General features: G+C 58.7%; 2 protein-coding genes across 3 annotated transcripts in view; both read right to left on the bottom strand.

Annotated features, from left to right (window-relative positions):
* Positions 1-5,589, bottom strand: part of LOC117641286 (inactive dipeptidyl peptidase 10) — a 57,015-nt gene extending 51,426 nt beyond the window's left edge. Inside the window, exon 1 of the mRNA XM_034378470.1 lies at positions 5,278-5,589. Coding sequence (XP_034234361.1) covers positions 5,278-5,589 — 312 coding nt within the window. The remainder of the gene's footprint in view (positions 1-5,277) is intronic.
* Positions 5,590-7,789: 2,200 nt separating this feature from the next.
* On the bottom strand, positions 7,790-16,519 carry LOC117641467 (venom dipeptidyl peptidase 4-like). 2 transcript variants are annotated; one of them, XM_034378820.1, is made up of 16 exons: positions 16,446-16,519; positions 15,527-15,662; positions 15,360-15,457; positions 15,201-15,278; positions 15,065-15,117; positions 14,775-14,968; positions 14,178-14,350; positions 13,925-14,034; positions 13,736-13,856; positions 13,443-13,666; positions 13,090-13,336; positions 12,823-13,010; positions 12,301-12,495; positions 11,920-12,080; positions 9,428-9,639; positions 7,790-8,107 (listed from the first exon to the last, which is right to left on the bottom strand). In XM_034378820.1, exons 1-16 carry the CDS (start codon positions 16,479-16,481, stop codon positions 7,988-7,990), a joined length of 2,346 nt encoding a protein of 781 aa, XP_034234711.1. In that variant the 5' UTR covers positions 16,482-16,519; the 3' UTR covers positions 7,790-7,987. The 2 variants fall into 2 exon arrangements, with proteins under 2 accessions (XP_034234711.1, XP_034234708.1); XM_034378817.1 differs by having other exon boundaries at positions 15,527-15,665; positions 16,446-16,495.
* Positions 16,520-22,513: the final 5,994 nt, after the last annotated feature.

The raw sequence follows: 22,513 nt of genomic DNA, 5'->3' as shown, positions 1-22,513 counted from the left end.
ACTATGACGGCCCCAGACGGGCTGGCCTGGCCGGGGCGGCGCGGGTCACTTGAAGGGGTAATTAGCTGACAAAAGGCTTGGAGGCTCTGAGCCCTCGCGGCCTGGCCAGGCGCCCGGCCCGCTCGGGATGTTTGTCCAGATCATGTCACGCCCCCACCCTCACCCCACCTCCACTCCACGGCCTTGTAATGGATGTTTAAGCCTCTTGTGAAGTTTAATTGCCGCCCCATCCTTTCGCTCCTTTATCATCATAAGGAAGGGGTGCAAGTTAACCCCCTAGCCAGCGGTCTACCAGGAGCCTTCGCGGAAACTACAACTACTACAACTACACGGTGACGACGGCGGCCAGCTGACTTATTAGGCAGCACGAACCGTTTAAATTATTTGGAGGACCAGAGAAAGGGGTCTGGCGTGCGGCGATCTTCCGCGCAAGAATGCGCGTTTGTATTTTTATCTGCATTGCGACCCTTCGGCAAAGGACCAAAGTTTTCGCAGCGGGAACTGCCACGGCTTGTTGTTGGGGCTTCCCCTCCCCCTCCCCCGCCGTCAGATACAAATCTGCCTCGCACTCTCTTCCGCCCACGCCGCCTCCACTATTTCTCGTCCCCGTTTACCAGTTTCGTGTCATCCTTTGCATCCGATATCGACGACACGGAGGGCAATCCTCGGGGATGCTGCCCCCCGCCCCCTTTTTCGTCTCGCTGGGGGCGACACAGGAAGCCAAAACGACACCTATTGGGACAGGCATACAGACAGGCTGACAGACAGACAGACAGACAGACAGACAGACAGACAGACAGACAGATAGATAGATAGATAGACAGACAGATAGGCGGGGAGATGCAGGGCAGAAGGTGCCAGGGGTGCTGTTACGTGCAGCAATGTTTACCTACACTCCCCCGCACCCCACCCTCTGAGGTTGTTTCACGCTGAGTTGCACTTCCCCCGCATAGGACGCCAGAGGGGAGGGGGCAGGAAAAATGCAAGAATGCCAGCGCGTGGCGCCGCGTGGCGCCGCGTGGCGCCGCGTGGCGCGTTTGGCCAAATTCCACCGCCAACTCGAACACAACTAGAGCGGTCGTGCCCGCGGAGGCATGTGTGATGCGCGGACAGAAAAGAAAGGCAGCGGGATGATTTTGGCGCGGGGAGCGGAAAGCGAAGGCCAGGGCGGCGACGGCGACGGTGTCTCAAGGTCCTCGGGCAGCGCGGCACAGCGCGGCAGGACCAAGCAGGGCCGCCAACAGAATTAAGCCTCCGACGACGACGGCGACGGCGTGGCAGGGGACTGGGACGGGGCGCCGAGTCAACGAGGCATTCAAAGCATTGCCAACGTCCCGGGACTAAATTTCACAAAGAAAAACAAATGGATTAGGGCCGGCCCCTCCGAAGCGCGCGGCCCGGCTGCCATGCCGCCCTGCCCGCCCGGACTGCGCGCCCACTTTGCGGCCAATTCCATTTTCAACAATCGCGTCAAGTTTCGAACAGGGTGCCGAGCGCCTAGCGAAGCAAGGAGAAGGTGAAACAGCGAAGCGGCGAAGCACAGGTGCATTTCTTTCGGCGGTTCCCCGCTCCCCGCCCACGCGCCTCGCCGGGATTTGTTGTCGTCCGAGAGCCGAATTCAAGGGGAATAATGTTTACAAATGTATTGGGGGAGCCGTGGGCCGGGCCGTGGGCTGGTGAGCGCGGCGCCTCGAATCGCCTCGTCGCGGACGTGGGCTTTCGGCCTTTCCGGCCTCCAAGCCTTTCGGTTCGGCGGATGCAATGCAGCAAAGCCCGGCGGCGGCGCGGCGGCACCGAACTAACTCGGGAGAAGGCGTAGGCGGGGCGGCCGCCGAGGACAAACTGCGAGTCTACAACACGGTGGGACGTCCAGATAAAAAAGTTTTATGTTTATGAGAGACGTAGCGAGCCAATGCCCTGCCTGGGCGGCCTGGGCTGAGAGTACCAGCCGGTGGTGTTTCCGTACCCCGCCCCGCCCCGCCCCACCCCGCCCCACCACCACCCCTCATCACTTTATACCTTCCATACACGCTAATGGCTTTTGCCAGAAGATGAAAGAGGTTCTCTTCAACATCGCGAACACCAAAGGAATTAAAAACAACAAAAAATGGTGCAAGTAACGGAGAGAGCAAGTTTTTAAACATGTGTGAATTAAACGCCGCGTATACAACGTATGCAAATAAGAGGAATTAAATCGCACAACAAACAACGAACAGCAAAATTTTGAAGTGAAAATAAGAAAAGTGTGCAGGTTGCAACACACTTGCTCGGAACGACCGCCGGAGAGGCACCGAGGGGCACTGAACCAATATCCATGCAGAAGTTTTCGGCTTTGCCGTCGCGGGAGGCGGGGGTGCGTTTATGTGTGTGTGTGAGGGGGGAGGATGGGACGTCAGGGAAGAAGAAGTATTCTGTGCGGTCAGCGGGGGTACATAAAGCATCACAAAGGCAGTGCTCTGGCGGGGGAATAAACTTGCCAGCCCGCAGGCGAGGCACCCCGGGCGGATTTGAACCCGCGTCTCTCGCAGCCGACATAAAAGGGGAGAGTCACTTACGCGGGGCGGGAGTACGGCCTCTCCCGAGGTGTTAACAAGTCGCTTCCGTTTCGCCTTCAAGGCGTTGACCCCGCGAGCGCGGTGGCGTGTGAATGCTGGCAGTGATTGTGGCGGGGCGGCGCGGGGCGGGGCGCGGCGTGCGGTGTTTCACACTGTGGGACCCAAGGCGCCCAGGGTGCCGTGGGCCCGCTGAGCGCGCCTGAGCGCCGTGCGGTCGGCAGATGGTGCGCGCCCGCCTGTTTCGCATGGGAATCCTTGATGAGGCCCGCTGCGTCGCGGGGCGTCGCGGGGCGTTGGGGGGCGTTGGGGGCGTCCCCGTGCTCACCTGCAGAGGTCCTGCCCCGCCCCACTGGGTGGGCAGCCTGCTCCAAGTCCTCGTCCAAGCTTCGTCCGACAGTGTCGCGGACGCCGCCTCCTACACCGGCGTCGTCGTCCTTCTCCTCCTGCGCATAGCTTGCCGCACACACACGCGCGCGCACTGCTTGACACACACACACGCGCACTCCCGCCCACGCACGCGCGCCCACACGCAGGGGTCTTCACCTAAAGTGGTGCGTCAGAGTGGTCGTCGAGGACCGGTTCGCGAGCACGGCGATGTGGCAGCCCGTCATGGCGGGGCGCGCGGCACCGGTCGGCTGCGAGCCGAGCTCGGCCGAGCGGCGAGCGAGTGGGGCCGAGCCCTGCCGAGCCGAGCCGAGCGGAGCGGTGCGGAGCCGGGACGCGGACGCGAGACGACGACGCGGAGGGTGGGCCCGGTACAGGCCTGTGTCCCAGCCGGCTTGGCGCACCGCTCTCGGGGCACTGAGGCAGGGAGCCCAGCGAGGGCCGCGCCAGCAGCGCCACAGCGCCAGCGTAGCGCCAGCGTAGCGCGTCAGCCCGGCCGGTACGCCCGGCCCCAGCCCGCCCAGCCCGCCCAGCCCGCCCCCACCGCGCCCCGCCGCGGCCACCCAGCCCAGCCCGGCAGCCCGGCCGGGCCCAGGCAGCAAGCCCAGCCCAGCCCCCGGGCATACCGGGGCAGGACGGGAGGGGGTGGGCGTCGACGGGCCGGGCGGGGCGGGGCGGCGGAGCCGGTACAGCCCTTCTGCTGGCCGTTCAAGGAAGGTGGAAGGTGTGTGGATCTCGGCCCCCAATCTGTGTGCGTTCACGGCCGGCGACCCGGCGCCAGGGACATGCGCCACGCCGCGTCCCGGAGGATGGTCCCGGGGGCACTCCCTTTGCAACTGGGCGATACGCGAAGGGAGGCCGGGCCCTAGTCACGCAAATTATCGTGAAATCGCTCCGGAAATTGGTTCCGCGCGGCGGTGGCGTGGTGAGTGTTCGCTGCGAGGGAAAACTCGTTGACGTGGCGAACGCGGGCGAACGCCACCGCGGCACCGTCGTCGGCCTCTGAGGGGCTCCGCCGAAGAGCGCCGTGTCATCGCTCACCGTGCGCCACGCCGCCACACGGTAAGCCGGTGCTCGAACGCCGGTTAGGGTGAGGCTCGCCAGCACTGCCGGTGCCGTGGCAGTGTCGTCGATCAACTGCCTGGGCTCAATTAAGCCACAGCGTCGCACCGTCGCGCTTCTCCCAATCAGGATGCCAGAGCGCACCTGATTCTGCTCATCTACTCGCTTCACTGTCTCTGTCACGCCCATGGGCAGCAGCGTGATTGTGACAGGAGAATCCCTAGCAAAGGGTTTCATAGTTCCTTGTTTTCACAAAAATTTCTGAGAAAGAACGCGGGAACATTCCTTCTTTCTGCCCAAACCCAAACAGATCGAAAATCGCGTGCGACATTTTCGGGCGAGGCCAATACAACGAAAATGGCGCCTATGATGATGAATGTTTCCTCATGCAGAGAGGCTCCACAGGCTTGCATCTCAAAGTGCGAAGTTCTCCGCCACTCCACGCACCCCGGCCCACCCCACCCCACCCCACCCCGCCTCGGCCCGCCCCGCCCACCGCGGCACGCACACCCAGACTTTGTGCCTGCGCCCCACTGGGCCCCGCTGGGCCCCACTGGGCCCGGCGCAGCCCGGTCCATTCCGCGCCCCCCAATGATGGCACCCGGGCCGGGGAGCGGCGGGGCGCGGTGGGGCGTGGAGGGGCGCGGCGAGGCTCAGACCAGGCGACACCTCCGAGAGATTACTAACTTTGAGGGCGCTAGACGCTTCCTCGCAAAGCCTCACGGGAAGCAGACGGCCGCATGGCGCCGCATGGCGCCGCACGGCCATAAGCAGTGCACAGTTCCAGCCCAGAGGTACCCGGAGCGGTCCGTGGAGGTACGCCGCGCCCAGGACGACGCCAGCCAAGAACAGAAGTGGGGCCGCGGTCCATGTGCGGTACACTGCTGTAGAGGATGGCTCCAGTCCGCTCCAGCCCGCTCCAGCCCGTTCCAGCCCGTTCCAGCGGCGGGCGGCGGGGATGCTCACTGCGAAAGGAGGAGTGAGGTTGTTGGTCGGGGAAAGCCTTCGCCGGGATGGCGGGGCCCTGGAGGGGGCGTGGGCGTGGGGGGCGCGCAGGGGGTTGGGGTGGCGAGGGGGCGACGGTGCTGTGCCCTGCGGGCCCCGCTATGCGGCTGTCTCCGGCGCCGCCTCTGCCCACTGCATCGCCAGCCCCCCTCCCCTCCGCCCCTCCCCGCTCCACGGCTAGCCTTGTGAATATATCTATTCCGGCCCCTCTTCCGCTCCTTTTGCGTTTTGGAGGAGGCGGGTCGGCAGTCCGGCACCAGACAATGCAAACAGGCTTAATTATGTCCCAGAGGTCCTGCACTCCCTCGCTCAGGACTTCGTCCAGGATCTCGTCGAGGACTTCATCCAGGACCTCGTCGAGGACTTCATCCAGGACCTCGTCCAGGACCTCGACGAGGACCTTGTCCAGGACCTTCGTCCTGGATCTCGTCCAGGACCTTCGTCCAGGACCACGTCCAGGACCTCGTCCAGGGCCTTGTCCAGGACCTTGTCCAGGACCTTGTCCAGGACCTTGTCCAGGACCTTGTCCAGGACCTCGCCCGAGACCGCCTCCAGGCATCCGCGTGTCCGCGGCGGCGCTCATCCTCTGCCTTCTTTTTCGGGTGGCGGTCACTGGCAGCCCAACCGGCCCAGGGGGCGTTATGAGAAATCACGAATGCCGGGGCGTCGCCGCGACCACTCCCACACTCAAAACTCCTTTGCATAAATTGCGGCGAGGCCGCGGGGCCGCGGGGCCACCCGCCGTCCGCCGCGCGGGCCTGGAAGGGGTTGTAACAGGGCCTGTCGGGGCATGGGCCCTGAGCATGGCCCACGCGGTGCTGGCCGGGACTTACAGCCACAGAACGCGGCCAGGGGGTGGCGGCCGCGGCGGGTGAGAAAGAGAGGCTAAAGTTCCAGTCACCTACCTCGCTCCCCCACCCCGCCTTCACCCCCAAGGCAGTGGACCTATACTTATGCTAATGCCTGCAGGCAACGCAGCAGTGGGCAACGCTGTAGCGCTACAAGCGGCGGGCCAGGGCGGGGCGGGGCGTTGTTGGCACCCTGTAGCAGGCCAGCCAACACACGCAGACACCTGGCCGCGCTGCCCGCGATAGCCCGCCTCCTCGCCCCGCTCCGCCCTGGCCTCCCTTTGCTGCTCGTGCGGATGCCCCATACTTTCTGGCTGTTGTTGCTGCTGCCGCCGCCACTGCTTCCGGCCGCGGCCAGGCATCGCAGCATTGCGCAGCACCTCAAGGAGTGCCCCGTTTTGTTCCGCGGCCACCGCACTTAGGGCCGTCACTCATTCGCGGCCCCGTCGGCCTCTCCGTGACGGCGAGGACGCCGCCGCTGCCGCCCGCGTACCGAGAGGACCCCCTCACCCTCTCCAACAACGAGTGCACCCGCCGCATACGTGGAAGACAACAACTGCAGGGAGCCGGAGGCAGCCAAAATGCGTTGGCAGCGGCACCGGGAGAGCCCCGCCCCGCCAGCGCAGCGTGCCCAGTCAATATGCAGGGGTGCCAACCTGCTTGCGGCATACTTGCAGTGCCCTCGTCCCTCAGGGCTGCCAACCTGGCAGAAATATGTTTGTGACGCGCGCGCCGTGCCCCGCCCAGCCGTCTCGGCGCCGCCGACTCCATCCTCCCCTAATTTCCTCCCCTGCTCCCCCTCCCCCTCGTCCTCGAGGGTCATCGCGGTGCGGCGGAAGGGCCAAGGCGGCCGAGGCACGTCGCGGTGAGCCTCCATTTCCCGCTCCCTCTTCTCTCTCTTTCCGACGACGTATGAGAAATCGCGGTGGCGGTCGCGTCACGTCTGCTTTCCCCGACCGTCGGGCGCTCACACACACACACACACACACACACACACACCACACACACACACACACACACACCGCACACCTTAATGGAGGCCCGGTGGTGCGGCTCCGGTTTGCGGGCGGCGGCGCCACGGCGGCGGATCGCACACGCAGCAAAACACGACCCACACCCCGCCGCCCGTGTGTCATTTTCCGAATTTTCCGCTCCAGAGGTTTTTCAACGACACACGACCGCTTTTCTTTTCCCTCTCTTTTTTTTGCCACCTGCAGCAAGGCCCAGGCGTGTCGGTACTGCGGTTTGCTCAGGCCGTCGATGCGGAATGAGGCCCGGGGGAGGGGCGCGCGGGTGAGGGGGGTTGCAGGGGGGTTACAGGGGGAGTGTAACCCCCGAAACCCGGGCGGTGCGGCCGCCGCTCCCCCCGCAGAGCAAGGTGGCGGTAACGTGGTTATCCTGAGGGTACTGTCGGGGAGGCAGGTAATGACTGGCACTGCTCGCCGTCGCCCTCGTCGTCCTCCTCCTCCTCCTCCTCGGCGTCATCACTGTGCAAACTCATTCCGAGCCGGGGCCCCGGGAGCATCTTGTATTTCCGTTGCCCCTCATCGGGGTATCCCCGTATCCCCAATAGTTATCGAACAAGGAGAGAGCATGTTCCATATGAAACGGGTGTGCCTCACGCTCTCTCTCTCTCTCTCTCTCTCTCTCTCTCTCTCTCTCTCTCTCTCTCTCTCTCTCTCTCTCTCTCTCTCTCCTTCTCCACCACCATTCGCGTCCCCCCTCGCAAAAGGAAAAGTATGTGTGTGTGTATGTTTGTGTGTGTGTGCGTGTGTGTGTCCGTGTGTGTGTTTGTCTGCTGGTGTGTGTGTACGCTGCGACATCTTCATCCCCGAGATATCAGAGCCAATCGGGTGAAGGGAATACGGGTGGACAAGTGGCTAGGCTAGAAAAACACGGCGAGGCGGGCCGGCGGCCCAAAGTAAAACACATTCCTGCCCTCTTCGTATTTTCGTGTTTTATTTCAGTTAGTTTTCTCTATTTTTTTGTCTTTACTAGTCTTTCCTCCCCTTTCTTATGATAAATTAACATACTGTGAAACGTTCGTACAAAATAAGTGTTGTCTGACTTTTGTTTTCAGTCAACACTGAAGGGACAGGTACAATCTTTGGCACAAGGTGGTGAACCTACACCTCACAGCTCGTTGGCCCAGTCGGGCTTGGGCAGCTTGAAGGCGCGCGTCCAGAAGTCGTCCATGGTGTGGTACACGTGCTTCTTGACGCCCGCCAGTGCGTGGGCCTCGTCCGGGTAGCTCTGCCGACAGAGAGAACACTTTGCAGCGCGGACACAGGGAGAGGAAACGCCCTCTGCACTCTCTTCACTCAACCACTTTTTTGGCGGGACATATTTACGCCCGCCTTGGAGTGAGCCGCGGAGGACGGCGAATCGTAACTCTATATCCCCGGGGGAGCGGGTAGGGTGGCTCTGAGGCGGTCGCTGAGACGCTCCTGCTGCTGAGTACGCTCCACTCCTGGCCCGGGTTCTCGGGTTCGACTCCCGGCGGCCGCGTCCCTCATTAAATCATCACCCGGCTTCAATTTTCAGGTATCTCATTCCTCACGCGGTGCGCCGGGCGGCGACGCCACACGATCCGGCATTCAAAAAAACTGGGCGCAAGGAGCGAAAACAGCCGACGATCTGACGGCAGGCCAACGGTATGAAAAATTTCCCGTCCTAATCCATGACGATCCCGCGACAAAGACACCGAGGTTCCCCCGCGCCGTGCTCCCGGCCCCCGCCCCGCGGCACATGAATATCCCACGCATTATTCTGCTGGCTCTGCAAATACCGGAATTATATCCAGAGAGCTCAGCGCCAATTCCCCTTTGGCTGCGCGCTCCGCCCCGCGCACGTGTGGCCCGTGTAATTCTACGCATGATGGAGGGGGACTTCGGAAAGGGAAGGGGGAGGGGGAGTCGGCCTGTCTTTTGTTATTGTAGGCTATTCTCCAATAACAGTGTGTTTTACTGCCCGATGCGCAAAGCGTGAGAGTATGTGTCCGTGCGTGTGCGAGTGTGTGTGAGGTGAGGGGGGTGGCGGCTGTGGCGGGCCAGTGAGTGTGTGGCGTGCGAAAGTGTGAGTGCGCGCAATCAAAGAGAGAGCGAGACAAGGGGGTTGTTTGTGGAATGTTAGGGAGGGTTAGCGGAATGAGTGTACGGTTGATAAACGCGCTATTAAAATTACTCGTCAGCCTCCCTCCAGAATGGCATCGTCATCATCATCATCTATTTTAGGCGCTGTTGCTGCTGCCTCCGCGAGTGGCTGGGGGAAGGCGAGTTGGCCAATGCGGGGCGTGGCGGGGCAGGCCGGGCTCAGGTACAACACATGCCGCGCGGACGGGGCGCAAAGCCCTGAAAGGCTCATTGCATAACTTTGCATCATATTTCGGGGGCGGTGTGCAGGGCGGGGTGGGGCGGGGAGCCACCTATTTCGGAGTAACAGGGCAACCCGGATGCCAGTAGCTCGACTCAGGGCATTCCCACTTTAATTCGGTCCCACGCCGCAAGGGGGCGCCGCTGACGTCTACCTCCATCACTCGTGAGTCTCTCCAGCGCGGCCTGCAGGCACACCCACCTGCTGCTGGAACATGATGTCCTTCTCCTCCAGGGCGCGCGACAGCTCCATGGACTGCTGGTAGTGCACGTTGTCGTCCGCGTTGCCGTGGATCAGCATGTACTTCTTGTTCCGGAAGTTGTCCACCCTGCGCGTCACGTCCGTGCCGTTGTAGCCGCCCAGGTTGTCCTCCGCGGTCGGCAGCCCCATGTAGCGCTCCGTGTAGATCGTGTCTGGAAACAACAAAACGTTGTGGTTATTCGCAGCGGTGTGCTTACATCATTGTTGACACTTAACCTCGGCGCGCCGGGCAGCCGGGCAGTCGGGCCCACCCCCGAAATGGAGCGGCCCAGCCGGCCTATCTCCCTCTCTCTCGCTCTGTCACTCAAAACAAATGAGTGGGGCGGGGGTTGCGGCGCGGCGTGGCCTGGACAGGGTCAGGGAGGACAGCGGCACGCTAAGTTGGAATGAAAAACGGCGCAGGCCGGTTCTGGCTTCTCCCGTGCCTCGCCTCGCCTCGCCTTGCCTCTGCGCGGTTTCTGGCTCTGTCGCGGCGATGTAAAGATAAACAAGAGAGCGGTCTTTTGTCTTTTTCCCAAAAGCCACCCAGGGTTTTCTGCAGGAGAAGCTCGGATCGGCGCCACGCCACTTCCCTTCTTCGCGTCGACGGCAAGGCGCAAGGCCAGGCAGGGCCAGGCAAGGCCGCGCGGATCGCCCGAAGACGAACCGCGCCGATGAAACAGCGTTCGGAACGAATGACAAACAGAACAAGAGCGGTGCACTCTCGCGACGAAACACGACTTCCCCGACAATTTCGAACCAGCAATTTAACATCACTCGTCCGTCGTCGTTCTTTGTTGTTGTTTTGTTTGTTGTTGTTTTCGTTTCGCTTTTTCCTTCGCCGGCGCCGCGCCGCCGCGCCGTCGTGCGTCCGGACGAGTGGCACTCTTCCCTAAAACGTCATCATTGTTTTGCGAGGACACTGGAGACAAAAGGCGCGCGCACTGCTGCAGGGACACGGTAACCTTTCACTCGCAGGGTCCCCTCTCCCTCCACAGCCCCCCAATGCGGCCGGGCGTTGCTAATTGGGGCATTCTCGCTGCGTGGAGGCGGCAGCCCTGGCCAAGCACCCCCTCGACGGGGACGCCGAGGACGCCGCCGAGGACACCGTGCTGGCGGGAGAATAAATTGTCCGATTATCGTGGCCGCTGGATGGCCGGACGGGGCATGGTCAAATGGGGCATGGTCGGCATGGCGCCCTCGGCCAGGTCCGCGCCTCACCGGCCGAGCAGGCCGAGGCCACGAGGAACCAGGCAAAGAAACGCACGCGCGTGAACCCTCTATTGCGTACCCACCAAACCAAAGTCCTTCGCCGCAGCAGGGAGCGGCACGGCACCCTACCAAGGACGCGCGGGAATATTTTCCCCCCAAAATAACATTTCTCACTTTGGCCGGGGCGGGCGGGTGCAGAGGCAGTGCGGTGAGGCGCGGGGCGTTGTTGTTTTCCCTCTCGCTAAAGTTCGCCGCCAACGACACCGCGCACTAGCGCGCCGCGCGTGTGGCCGGGCAGCCCGGCAGTCAGGCAGCCAGGCGGGCAGGCAGCAGGCAGCCAGGCGGCCTGAGCCTCGCGCCCCCAACAACACGTTGCTCGCTCCCTCTTTAAAGTTTTACCGATACGGCAACAGGTCTAAAGCGGGCGGTGGAACGCGGAGCGCGGTCCGGGAGTTATGCATCTTGATACACACACCCTGCGAAGCGTTGTGTGTGAGTGTGTACGTGAGTGGGTGGGTGTAGCCCTAAGGGTGTAGCCAGATAACACCCCTCAAGGTGCCCTGGGCTACACTAAAGGTCAGGAACTGGGCAAAAGACGTTGAAATGTCAGCAAAGGCGTGTTTTCACCCTTGACCAGTGCAAGTGAAATAATCAAAATGATGTATATGCGTGACCCTGTTATTGAGGTCACGTCGAAATGTATCTCTCTCAACTTGCAATCAGTGCCCCCGCAAAGTCATTCTAGGCCTGTCCTGTCCATCCGACCGCTTGTTTGCAGAAGGGTTCTCGAGTCGGCGACGACTCAGGACGGTCGGGCAGACAGGCGGGTGGACGGACGGACACACGGGGATGATTATTCATTCTGCAGTGCCCGCGGGGGCCTCTCTGAGGTGTTGGTAATGCCCCCTCCCCCTCGGCTGCCCCCTCGCCTGCCCTCCGCCCCCGCTTTGCGTGCCGTCCTCGCTGACCCTCCCCCTTCCGGCCTCGGCAAGCCACGGCGAGCCTCGGCCCTGCGTTAGTGCAGAGGCCATTCAGCCAAATAGCGCCTCGGCCACCCCACCCCGTCCCGCCAGTCTGCCCCCGTCTGCCGTCCGTCTGGGGAGCCTGAATTGAAGGCCGTTAAGGCCACGACTACTTCCGATTCAGAAGAAAAACCAAGACAAAATAAAAGCAGTGCCTCGGGAGAAGTCGAACCCGCGACCCCAACATAAAAGTGTGACCTTCGGCTGTTGGATACTGACCGTAGTAGATGAAGCTGGTGACGGGGGCGACGGACAGGCCGCAGCAGAAGACGCCGCCGGTGTCCTGCGCCATGGCGTGCGCGGTGGAGAAGCCACCGTAGCTCCAGCCCCAGATGGCGGTGCGGGCGGGGTCCACGAACTTCCACTTGTTCTTCACCTGGCTGCAACACGCGAAGCGCCCGGCATGTACTGGGGACTTTATCTAGATGTGACCCACGGCGCCGGACTGACCCACTCGCCTAAGCCCCGCCGCCTCCCATCAAACTGGGCGTGGCCGGGCGGCGCGGCCGACGTGTGCGGCCAAGGCACTCCGCGGCAGACTCTACCAAAATCAAGATTTAGGGGGTCTCGGCCAACTTTCGGCTCCTCAGGGACACTCACTCGGCGACGGCGATCTGGTCCTGGATCTCCACGGTGCCCAGGTGCCTGTACAAGGCGTGCATCTTCTTCCTGCCGTTGCGGCCCGAGCCTCGGCCGTCAATCAGGGCGTAGATGATCTTCCGGTTGGTGCACAGGTAGTCGCCGAACGCCACGGAGAAGGCCGTCGTCACCTGGTTCGAGTCCGGGCCCGCGTACCTGCAACGGGTTTTCGAGATAGATTTTGCTGTGGGCGAACGTGCTGCGAGGGCCTTGACTACAATATCGGCCGCAACGTTGTGGAAGAATAAATTATTTCTGGATTTCACGGCTTATTAGTTCCCCTCTGCATTCTTGAATTTTAATTTCCCCCGCATTTAAAATTCGTGAGCCCTTCCCCCGCCCCTTGGCCGTGCCGTTACTGCGACCTCGCCACCGCCTCCCCGCCGCCCCAGCCCTGCAGTCCAACTTTGGGCGTCCCTCTGCGGCGCTGCGCAGCGCAGTGCTGCGGCACGGCACGGGGCGCGAGGTCGTCTGTCTACTCACACGTAGACCAGCAGCGGGTACTTGGTGGCGCCGCTCTTGTCCATGCCCTGCGGCAGCATGAGCCGCACGCGCGCCTGGAAGCCGCCCTCCACCGGGTACCACTCGTCGATGTACTCGGGGCGCTGCCGCGTCCACAGCAGCGCGCGCACCTCGGAGTTGTCGTCCCAGGTCATGATGTGCTCGGGCACCTGCGGACAGGACGGGAGCGTGACGGCCACCAACACCACGACGGTGTTCACGACGACCACCACGGCGACGGGCACGCACCGAGGCCGTCTGCAGGCGGTACAGCCCGTAGAAGGCGGGGTCCGGGCCGAGGCAGTAGAGCGCGGCGTAGGTGAAGCTGGTGCTGAAGGAGCCGTCGCCGTACGTGCAGTCGTTCCTCTCCGGGGACTTGATGTGGCACGTCAGGCAGGCCGGCTCGCTGGCGACCTGGTTGTTGTCCTCGCCGGGCACCTCGACGCGGTACACGTGGCGCTTGGCGGGGTCCTCGGGGAGCGTCTGGACGTAGTACCTGCACGGGGATGCAACCGTCAGCCCCCTGCTTCGCTGGTTCGCCCCGCAAACAAAAGAAAAGGGGGAGGACCCGGCTGGGGACCGAACCAGGGCGGTGCGCTTACAGGTGGCCCCGCGCTTCGTCCCAGCCCAGGATGCTGAGCACGGTGGCGTCGCCCTTGCTGAGGTAGCTGACGGCGGTGTCGGCGGTGTCGTCGTCGGCGAACGTGAGCACGGCGAGGTGGGGGTAGTCGTCCTTCGGCAGGATGGCCGCCGCGCGCCGCCCGGTCGAGTGCATCTGCAGCACGGGCGGGTCCACCCAACCCGCTTCCTCGGTCAGGTTCCACGCCTGTTCCCGAGAATGAAACGGAGTAAAATCTAAATGCTGTTTTGAAATTCAAAGTGTGTCATGGCTTGCCTGTTTCTGGTGTTGGCCGTTCATGTCGTAGCTGGAAATGATGTTGATGTTCTGCACTCGATTGGTCCACGAAGCCAGAAGGCGGTTCGCAGTCCAGAAGCAGCCGTATAGAATGTGGTCACTAAAAAAAACGCCTTTGTTAAACTTCCTAAATGCCGTGCTTTGGCGGCTTATGGCAAGATGCCGCACCTGGTCACTTCGGCGGGCGGCAGGATGTCGATGAGGTCCACGGTGCTGGTCTGGGCCACCTTGTCCAGGTCCACGAGCATCAGGTGGACGTCGGGGTTCGGGGTGCCAGCCTGTTTGCAGGGTTCAAATAAGACAGATTGCAATCGATTCGTCAAACGCGCTGACAGCAGACGGCCGCCGTGGCCCGGCCGTTTCCCCGATTTCAGGGAGGCTGGTTCGGGACTGTCACAAAATGGGATCAGCTTCACCTCACCTTGGGGTACGTGATGTTGACGAGCGTGGGGTACTGCGGCGTCTCCTGCCCGCTCTCGCCGCCATACTTGAAGTAGAAGGTGTGGTTGACGAAGGTGTCGTTGAAGGAGGCGAAGGCCAGCATGCGGCCGTCGGGGGAAGGCCACAGGGCCGAGCCAGACGCCAGAACCTCCTCTGCAAGAGAATAAATTCACACTGCTAATCCAAGTGTGGACCAAGTCCACGCTAGGTAGCGTGGACCACGGTGGTCCACGCAAGGAAACGTGGACCACGAATGATCCACGCAAGGAAACGTGGACCACGAATGATCCACGCTAGGAAGCGTGGACCACGGATGGTCCACACTTGGAAGTGTGATTGGCCTATGAGAAGTTCAACGCTGTGAAGCGTGGACCACAGCTCGCGGTGCACGTTTCCCAGCGTGGACCACGGCTTGGTCCACGTTTTCTAGCGTGGACCATTCGTGGTCCACGTTTCTTAGCGTGGACTACCGTGGTCCACCCTACCTAGCGTGGACTTGGTCCACACTTGGATTAGCAGTGGCAAGCTTCCGCTTTCCAGCACAGGTCGACGACGTGGCTTTGTCATTGTGACGTACCTTCGTAGACCCAGTCCGGGATGCCGTTGAAGATGATGCCATCCTCGCCGGTGGTCGTGATTTGTACATCGGGCCCAGCGGTCATGGCGTCCTTGCGGTAGAACACGTCGCTGCCCTGCACCCACACGATGGAGTGCTGGCCCGCCCACACCAGGGTCCGCAGCGGAGTGGCTCCGTGCACTGGGGAAGTCGCTCTGCGAGAAAACGTAATTTAAATTTTGTCCGATTTGGTCGGCGTTTTTCTGGCCCACAAACAGAATGAAAATTCGTGTAGGAAGTGCGCCACTTACCCAGTCTGCGTATCGTAAATTACAAATCTGGACGTCGTGGAATGTCTGTAGAGCTGGAAAACGTCCACGTGGTCAAAATAAAAGCCAACAGGAAGTAATTTATCGATTTTTGGCTCACGACAAGAGTTTGATTTACCTTGGTTGTGTCGTACGCGATGGCGGCCAGCCGGCCGTCTTTGGAGTACGAGTCAATAGAGCTATCCGTGTACTTTCTCTAAAATTTAAAAGAAAAGGAAAATTTAAGGAAAAGTGAAAGGCCTATTTACTTTAGCTTCAAGTTGGCTTATCAACGCACCAGGACTTCGCGGGGCACCAAAACCGTCGTTGATTGGTTCTCCAGGTTGTACAAGACTGCTTCCTTCGTTGTCGAATTGAAAAACCGCAAGGTGTTGTCTGAAACAGATCACTCAGAAATAGTTTGTGCATTCGCACCCAAACAGGATTCATTCATACCGCACGCACCGGCAACCCAAGTCCCCTTGAAAGACCTGGTCGTGAACTTGGCGTTGATGAAGTCGTCCAGGGAGAAGGGTCCCCGCGAGGCTGTGGGCGCGCACGCGGCCAGCGGCACCAGCAGCGCGAGGCCCAGCGCCAGCACCTGCTGTCAGCCGCGAGGTTAGGCTCACTGCTTGACACTCAGATACCTAGGGTTCAACAGCCCGCCTCGGCAGACCTCAAAGAGTTCAACTGATAAATATTCGCAATCACGTCTTCTTGTTTCTTTCCTGCCTTCTCGCAGCATTTTGGTTTTGGCATAACCCTGCTGACAACACAAGTCCCTGGGAGTAATCAATGACGTTTCCTCTGTTCAGGTGGCGGCCATGTAGGCATTACACTTATCTAGAGCCGGTCTGGCGGGAGCTTAGTGCCTCTTTCTCTCTCTGTCTCTCTGCCTTGGGGCAGAGGCGGTGTGCCACTCTCTCTATCTCTCTCGCAAGGCAGGCGACCGAGCGGCCGGCCAGCAGGCCATCGCGCGTGTGAGAACTGAAATGGTAGTGCACAGAGGCCGCATGCCCCAACCCTGGCGAAATGTTTCTCGAGGTAGGAGTGTTGTTGTGTCGCAGGGCCTTGTTTTGCCGGGATCTCGTGGAAGTGGCGAAGCGGCGGCGAGAAGCCAGTGGCGCCTGTGACGCGTCCAGCGTGACCAATCTGACAACCGGACGCGGCGCGGCGCTGGGCACTGGGCACCGAGCGCGGCGCTCACACGCACGCGCGTTGACAGGTGAGCCAAAATAATAACTCCCGTCTCGTTTCAGGCACCCGATTCGCAATACAACCGCACACACGATCCAAAACGCGGGACATGATTTAATAGCGGCCCCGCCTCGGCCGGTACGCAACAATGCGAGAAAATAATAAAAAGTGCTTTGTTTCAACTCACGCGCAGGGCCGGGGACCACGGGGACGGGGACGCCATTCTCTCTCTGGGGCTGTCACTTGTCCACTAGAGGCCGCGCGGCCCGGCCAGCCGAGCCGGCCCGGTGGCCCTGCCGGCCGCGCTGAGCGGGACCAGTCAGCTGATGGACAAGTCCCCCTCCACCGCGCGGCGTGTCTCGGCCGCCTCGGCCGCCGCGCCTGCCAGGCAGGCCCTGCCTCGCTTGTTGCTGCGGCGTCTGTCAATAGCCGTCCGCGATAAAGGCAATGCTGTTGCGTTATTGTGACAAACTAGAGCCGCGCGCCGCTCATCTCGAAAGGTTGCCGCACGTTTTCCCTGCTTTCGCCGACCGCTTCCCGCGCATTGTTATCTACACACTGCCCCTTCCCTGCGAGCCAGTCCCGCCCCGCCGGCCCGCCGAGTCACGCCCAAAACCCTTGGCACGCCGCTCCCCGTCCGGGCGAGAGCGAATTCAGTGCGAAGCAGTGCGACGCAGTGTCACGTTGGCCGGACTGACGGACTGACGCGCGGCGTTGCCTCTGCGCGCGTTGCCGCGTTATCAGTCGCTACTGACCCACATAACAGTTTCGCACGCCACTTCTCTCTCGGAAACATCGGTCTAAATGGGGGAACTCGGGGAGCGGCAACTACTATCGGGCACCGCGTGCGAAAGCGTGCGCTCCATGTGCCACTTCGTAGTGTGGTGGTAATTGGCGGACGATATGCAGGACGCGTAGGACGCGTGGAGTCGGCAGAAAAGCCGGCATCGGAGTGTGAACTACCTCCACTACCTGTTTTTGGCGTGGAAAGGAGACATTCACCCGCGGCCGGGCAGTTAGTGTCATCGACTTGAAACTCGCAAAAAAAATGACCAAAAGTTCAGAAAAAAAAATTGTTTCCACACGTTTATTATTCACAAATCACAGGCTCGACTGTTTTGCAATTCAAAACAGATCTACGCACAGAACCGACCACATAATAGCACAGTGTACATTATTAGTTTACAAAAAAGTCAATCGACACAGCGCAAAATATCAGTCAAATTAGCTGGCGGCGGGCTGGCACGGATTTGTGCCACACTCGCGCGGACCGCTACCCTCAAAGAAATAAGAACCAAGAGATAGTAAAAGTTAGAAGTAAACTCGACAAGTCATTAGTTTGTTTCGGCCCTTTTCAGGTGCACAGGTGGGGTGGACACAAGAACGATACATTGCGATGTAGTACGTGCACCAGCGAAGCACCGCTATTTGGCCCGCGGACCCCGTTCGGAAAGCTGAAGAGTCTGTTTCGTAGCTTTCGGGGCTTCAGGACGGGAAGGACACGAGGACGGTCTCTCTCCGGGGCGCCGCGGAGGAGTTCCTCCTGGGGGTTGGCAACGCCGTGGGCCGTTGCTGCTGTTGCAGTTGTTGCTGGACGTTTTCCGAGAGCCGCCGGATGGTGCGGCCTCCCTGCTTCGGCTGCTGAGGTGGCGATTGTTGTTGCTGCTGCAGGGCTTGTTGCTGTTGGGGCACGGGGCGCTGGACCAGGACCCTCCGGACCGGCTTGGCGCGCCCCTCGCCGCTGTCCTCGATGTCGGGACGTCCTGGACCCTCTGTTGCCTGGCGCAGAGGCTCCCGAGTCCAAGGCAGCCCCCGACCTGAGGCCTGGACCCCCTGTGCAACAGCCAAGCGGCACCGTCAGGCAGGCAATAACACAACCATTAACGAAAATTTTGAAATTTCTAATTCGTTACTTCTGACAGTCACTTCTTGCAAGAAGGGTAAGCATACACTGTTATTCCTGGGTGTTCAATAACTAAGCGCCTTAAGGCGTTTGCCTCAAAAACCTAGACGCCTTGATGCGCTTAGTTACTCAACGCCTAAGGCGTTTAGTTACTCAACGCCTAAGGCGTTGAATTACAAGACACCTTTGCTTGGCCTGTACCCACCACAACAGCAGTGGGAGTACTAATGCAATACAAGCTGCCTCTTTCCATTGCCTCAAGGCGTCTAACTACTATACGCCTTCCAAGGCGTTTAACTGCTAGACACCTTGGAGGTGTGCAGAGGCTGAACAGCTTGACTGTCTTTGAATACAGCCATGCCATCCCTTGTTTGAACCAAGGTGTTTAGCAGCTACGCACCTTTGAAGGTGTCTTACCATTAAACGCCTTGCAAGGCGCGCAGCAGTTAAACACCTTGACACAATGGGCCAGGGCAGCCTGCACTGCTAATGTATGCATGGAGATTTGTCCATATTTTTCCATTTGTTTTAATAAGCTACACATACCTGTCAAAAATTAGTTTATGATGCTGAGTTGTCAATATCCAATTAAGGATGGAGACGGCTGTTGTCAATACGTGTGACCAAACCGCAGAATGTTTTTGTCAACGAATAGCAGTCATCACTTAATATTGTCCTAAAATTAACTTGAGTCTTATTGTTGGTTGCAAAGTAAATTAACACAAAGGCGGCAATATAAATTTGGCCTTGAAGGAAAGAAGCACAAATATAAGTCCTTTTCTCCATTGTGAAGAATCCACAATGGACCAGGCGCTGGTGAGGTTGGGCTGCCCCAGTAGATGGAGACATTTTCAGAGTTTAGAGGCGTGTCAACATATGTGACGCAATGTCACATCCCCTTCGTTCGATTCGATTCATGATTTCACTGCCACGAAGCGCTCAAATTCGTGTGCAACAGTCTAAAAACGAAATAAACCGAGCCAAGAAGCACACACGAACTCGCACGTAAACATTTGCGATGCAACAAACAAAATGCTGCCAACCTATGAAATAAAAAGAACGTCTGTTTTTTTTTCGTTCTTGTCTTTTCATTTCATAGGTTAGCAGCATTTTGTTTTGTTGCGTCTCAAATGTTTACGTGCGAGTTCGTGTGTGCTTCTTGGCTCGGTTTATTTCGTTTTTAGACTGTTGCACACGAATTTGAGCGCTTCGTGGCAGTGAAATCATGAATTGAATCGAACGAAGGGGATGTGACAGTGCGTCACATATGTTGACACGCCTCTAAACTCTGAAAATGTCTCCATCTACTGGGGCAGCCCAACCTCACCAGCGCCTGGTCCATTGTGGATTCTTCACAATGGAGAAAAGGACTTATATTTGTGCTTCTTTCCTTCAAGGCCAAATTTATATTGCCGCCTTTGTGTTAATTTACTTTGCAACCAACAATAAGACTCAAGTTAATTTTAGGACAATAGTAAGTGATGACTGCTATTCGTTGACAAAAACATTCTGCGGTTTGGTCACACGTATTGACAACAGCCGTCTCCATCCTTAATTGGATATTGACAACTCAGCATCATAAACTAATTTTTGACAGGTATGTGTAGCTTATTAAAACAAATGGAAAAATATGGACAAATCTCCATGCATACATTAGCAGTGCAGGCTGCCCTGGCCCATTGTGTCAAGGTGTTTAACTGCTGCGCGCCTTGCAAGGCGTTTAATGGTAAGACACCTTCAAAGGTGCGTAGCTGCTAAACACCTTGGTTCAAACAAGGGATGGCATGGCTGTATTCAAAGACAGTCAAGCTGTTCAGCCTCTGCACACCTCCAAGGTGTCTAGCAGTTAAACGCCTTGGAAGGCGTATAGTAGTTAGACGCCTTGAGGCAATGGAAAGAGGCAGCTTGTATTGCATTAGTACTCCCACTGCTGTTGTGGTGGGTACAGGCCAAGCAAAGGTGTCTTGTAATTCAACGCCTTAGGCGTTGAGTAACTAAACGCCTTAGGCGTTGAGTAACTAAGCGCATTAAGGCGTCTAGGTTTTTGAGGCAAACGCCTTAAGGCGCTTAGTTATTGAACACCCAGGAATAACAGTGTACCCAGCCAGTATTGGGTGTTCGAGAAGGCATTAATAGAGTTTTCATCGATTCTACGTCGAATCTAAGTCGTTTCGAACACCTAATTCTGGCCGGCTAGACGACCCAAAAAGTACTCAACATAAATTCTATAGCGACTTCAGGAAAAGAAACTAAAAATGTCTCAAAAGTTTTCTTTCCAAAGAAAAAAATTACAGAAAACACGCTCTCTACGTCTACAAAACAATGACAAGTTAATCGTTTTGCCGAAATGACACGATGACCAATGAGATTGAACGATGAAACATGATTAAATTATAAACTAAACTTTTATCTTAAAACGAAGTAGAGTAACTTTACCTCCATATGTGAAATTATGATGATTGACTGTTTAAATGTGGATGTCGATGAAATGGGTGAGTTTGTTTAGTGTCTGGTGGGAATGCAGGGGAAAACCATGCTACATGCACAAACAAGTTATCATCCGGAGAAAAATGACTTTGCTCTGCAACTCACTAGGATATAGCCATACATTGCCTTTGAGGGAAGTTCTGGGGAGGGTGCATTTCCTCTTCGAAACGAGATCCACAATTCTAGAACCACCAGCAACCTGATTCTAACAACTAATTAAAGAAAGCAGCCCAGTTTCGGTCGAAAAACCGATAAAAGGAGGGACATCAAAATGCAGTAAGAACCCACTCAAAAACTGGTATCATTCAGCTTCACGCCAGCTCCCGTCACCGAATAAAACCTCAAAAAAGGAGAGAAAAAGATCCCTTAATCGTTACTTCTGTCTGAAAGGACGCGCGCGTTGGTGTCCTCGAGTCGACGACGGCGCTGGCGCGTGCTGGCGCGCTGGCGTGCAAGAGGCGTGCACATGCGCGTCTGTACGCACCTACACAGGGGCGCGAGGCAAGGCCTGCAGGGCGGGGCGTAGCGGGGAGCGGGGCAGGCGACTGCCAATGCCCTGGGCAAGGCCCTGGGCAAGGCCTTGGGCAAGGCCACTGCCGGGGCCGCGGGACAACAGGCGGTGAATGTCGGAGGGCCGCAGCAGCTGTCCAACACCACCATTTGAAAAGAAATCACGCCCCGCGGATTCGAACACGAGTCAACCACAAGTGGAAATAATGACAGTGGGCCGCGGAACTGGTCCGCGTCGTCTTAAGACACTTCATTAGTATTGTTTTTACTCTGACGAACTCTACAAACTACCTCAAACGTTCGTTAAAGTTTGTTATGCTGGACCACACTGAGCCTGGGACGGCGCCCCGTGCCAGGAGCGTCGTCCGCGGCGTGTTAGATGAGTGCGGCTGTTAGGCGGGCACTGGAAGCACCCGCCAAAGCGCGCGCAAGTCGTAGTCACCTCAATGAGTCAGACTGGGTTAACTCCGCGGCGCCTTGTTAAACCACCTAGCAAACCTAGACACCTAGACACGAAGCACAACAACGTTAGAAGTGGAAGAGGTGTGGCGACTGCCCTGGTCCGGTTTACTTTTAATCACTTCTTTCTACCCCACCCATTTTCGTCGACTAAAAGACACTCAGTGATAGATTAAAGGATTTTTGGTTTCAGGATTTTTGAATTTGAGTTCAGCAGCTATCACCCAAAACAAAGCCAATAACAAGCAACCGAAATGGAATTAATACACTCGCTGCGGTGACGGGAGGTCCGTGGCTGGTGGCGCCTGTATGCCTCCACAGTAGATATAAAAATGAACGAGGCACAACTGACATCCGCGCGGCTAGCATACCCTTATATGATAGATAATTCAGAAACAATCTGCTCCGCAAGATTAAGAAACTAAAACCGCGAGAAGTGATACAGATCAGCCAAACGAAGTCGTAAACAACAAATGCATGCCTCAGCCAAACCGAGAGAGTACCAAATCCGAGAAGCGTGTTTAGGCGGATACAAGGTATGGGCAACCCGCGGCGCGACGTCACCCATCCTACTTGGCCGTTCACAGATGGTCAGCCGTGCCTCACAGCAGCAAGCAGGGACAACGAACACGCACAGAACAGGAGCCCACCTGGGGCAACGCCAGGCAACGCCAGGCAACGCCTCGCCCTCAGGGCCGGCCTGGCCGGGGGCCGCGGGGCAAGTCAGGCGAGTCAGGCCGGGGGCTGGGCCGGGCCTCTAGGCCGGGCCGGCTGGGCTCCCTTGCCCGGAGCCAGGCTGCGAGGCTCTGCGAGGCCGGGCCACCGGCAGCCACCGGGCCGTGGCGAGTCGCACCAGTTGCTTCGCTCGCTTGCTCCGCTTGCGCCGCTCGCTCGCT

The sequence above is a fragment of the Thrips palmi genome, unplaced genomic scaffold, assembly GCF_012932325.1.
Source record: "Thrips palmi isolate BJ-2018 unplaced genomic scaffold, TpBJ-2018v1 HiC_scaffold_15, whole genome shotgun sequence".
In the NCBI taxonomy this organism is placed as follows: Eukaryota; Metazoa; Arthropoda; class Insecta; order Thysanoptera; family Thripidae; genus Thrips; species Thrips palmi.
The sequence above is the reverse complement of the archived record's forward strand: the minus strand, read 5'-3'. Positions and strand labels throughout refer to the sequence as shown.

What these genes read in the sequence shown, in the direction of transcription:
- LOC117641467 (XM_034378817.1), bottom strand. Translation starts at nt 16,481, where the DNA reads ATGGCGTCCCCGTCCCCGTGGTCCCCGGCCCTGCGC. An exon ending in CCCGGACTGGGTCTACGAAG is followed by an intron (nt 14,351 to 14,774) that starts GTACGTCACAAT and finishes ATTCTCTTGCAG; the next exon opens with AGGAGGTTCTGGCGTCTGGC. An exon ending in ACATCATGTTCCAGCAGCAG is followed by an intron (nt 8,108 to 9,427) that starts GTGGGTGTGCCT and finishes CTCTGTCGGCAG; the next exon opens with AGCTACCCGGACGAGGCCCA.